The following is a 2,030-nucleotide window of genomic DNA, read 5'->3' on the forward strand; positions in this document are numbered from 1 at the left end:
GGGGGGGGGGGGGGGGGGGGGGGGGGGGGGGGGGGGGGAGCGCAGGCGAGAGGGAAAGATGGTCAGCCAAGAGGCGCCAGCGCCCGAGAGCACGGGGAGGATGGGCACATGCGAGGCACCTGCACCGCGCGAGCAGAGACTCTCTTCGCGCGCAAAGGTCTCCTTGGCCATCTGCTCGACATCGTCAATGGCTTTGATTACGTCCGGGAGAAAGACAATCGGATCGTCGGTGTGCGGCTCGTCTGCCGGGGGGTCCACCAAGCTCGGCATGTCGCTGCCCTCGGAGTCCGAGCTGTGCAGCACGTCGATGGCCGGCGATGATCCGGGCCCATCGGGGGAGCGAGCCGCTTCGTCGCCGGCCGCCAGCAGGCGGATGGCCGACCGGATGATCGGGGAGAGGGGAGACGCCTGGGCGGCGGCGGCGGCGGCGGGCTGTGCGGAGGAGGGGCCCATCTGCGTATGTATGTATGTATGTATGTATGTATGTATGTATGTATGTATGTATGTATGTGTGTGTGTGTACGAAGCAGGAGGGGGGGGCGAGAGAGAAAGCAAGGAGCGAGGGGGAAGAGGGGAGGGGAGGGGGGGGGGGGGGGGGAAGGCAAGCGGGAGGTCATTGAAAAGGGCTTCCGTTGCCAGGCCGCCCCGACTGAAAGGGACGATCGCCGAGCTGGATCCCTCGCATCCTGACTAGGGGTGTTGTTGTTCCCCGCGGACCCGCGCCGGGCGGGCGTGGGCATCCGTGCGTGTGTGTGTGTGTGCGCGCGGCGCGCATCGCCCAGCGGGTGGCCGGGTGTGCGGCTTGCAAATGTGGCCATTGTGCGGGGCGTCTACGATCGGGCGGAAACGACCGCGCCTGATCCGGTCACGCGACCTCACGTGCACAGCGGTGGCATTCCCCGCCCGATCCCGTCCGGCATGCGCGTTGGTCCGTGGAAGGAGCCCATTCCACCCTTTTCCTTTGGGGGGGGGGGGGGGGGGGGCGGTACACGTCTCTGGCTCCTGCGCATGCCCGCGCCGGACATATGCCTTTTCAGGGCCGATCGTCCGGGAGCGGCCCAAAGGCCAGATGGGGGGTGCGCGATGCCCCGCTCTCTGTCTCCCCCCCCCCCCCCCCCCCGGCCCTCCCCCTCCTCCCCCTCGCCTCTTTGTGGCCTCTTTGCGTGGTCTTTTGCCGCACGGGGCGAGCACCGCGCAGCGCCGGCACGAGTGTATCTGCACTTGTGTTTGCATGTGCGATGTATGTGTACATATGTGTATGCGTGTGTCCGGCTGGATGGTTGGATTTGGGTGTTGTGTATTGGGAGGGGGGGGGGAGTGCCCTCGGCGCGGCAGACGGCGCGCGACGAGCGTCGCACGTGAATGTGCGGGGGCTGCGCGCCACCCTCCTCGCGTCTTTGCCATGGGCTGCGCGCGCGTGTGCCCGCCACCGGTGCGCATGTGCCTCTCCGGTCCGCCTGGCGGCGTGCACATGTGTGCCATGGGCCGCCCCAAGGCGAGGAGAGACCGGGGGGATTTGCCCTCCGGGAGAGACACGGCGACTCAACGAACGAACGAACGAACGAGCGAGCATGCCAGCCTTAGCGCTTGTTGATGCCAAGGATGCGTTGTCCATGCATGGCGGGGAACTTGGGCACCAGGACCACCAGCAGGGAGATGAAGTTCAGGGCAAAGGAAAAGGCATCGTAGTTGGTCATGTGGATGCTGAGCAGGAAGCTGTGGCGCGGTGCAGCCCAGCGACGCCGGGCGTGCGGAGCAAGGGCATGCGTGTCAGTGGGCGGTGGCGATGGTGGCGACGGGGAGAGAGAGAGAGAGAGAAGGGGGGGGGAGGGGGGCACACGTACATGAGCACCGGCACCGCGGTCAGGAACTTGCGGGTGGGCGAGAACTGGGCGCCATCGTCAAGCTGCTCCCACAGGGTCAGGCGGTAGTACTCGCCCTGGTGGTCAACCTTGTCGGCGAAGGGCATCGACTGGTTCAGATGGAAGAAGATCAGGGTAATCTGCATGTCCGGGGGGGGGGGGGGGGAG

At 66.9% G+C, this 2,030-nt stretch overlaps 2 protein-coding genes across 2 annotated transcripts in view; both read right to left on the reverse strand.

The window, feature by feature from the left end:
- The window catches only part of H696_01908 (hypothetical protein), a gene marked incomplete at its 5' end in the record, with an annotated part of 2,976 nt that extends 2,523 nt beyond the window's left edge, over positions 1-453 (reverse strand). The window contains one exon of the mRNA XM_009495809.1: positions 120-453. Coding sequence (XP_009494084.1) covers positions 120-453 — 334 coding nt within the window. The remainder of the gene's footprint in view (positions 1-119) is intronic.
- A 1,127-nt stretch (positions 454-1,580) lies between these two features.
- Positions 1,581-2,008, reverse strand: H696_01909 (hypothetical protein; the record flags this gene model as incomplete). The annotated part of the gene is made up of 2 exons (XM_009495810.1): positions 1,581-1,716; positions 1,845-2,008. 2 exons carry the CDS (start codon positions 2,006-2,008, stop codon positions 1,581-1,583), a joined length of 300 nt encoding a protein of 99 aa, XP_009494085.1.
- Between the last annotated feature and the right edge of the window lie 22 nt (positions 2,009-2,030).

This window comes from Fonticula alba, assembly GCF_000388065.1.
Source record: "Fonticula alba strain ATCC 38817 unplaced genomic scaffold supercont2.3, whole genome shotgun sequence".
NCBI lineage: Eukaryota > Rotosphaerida > Fonticulaceae > Fonticula > Fonticula alba.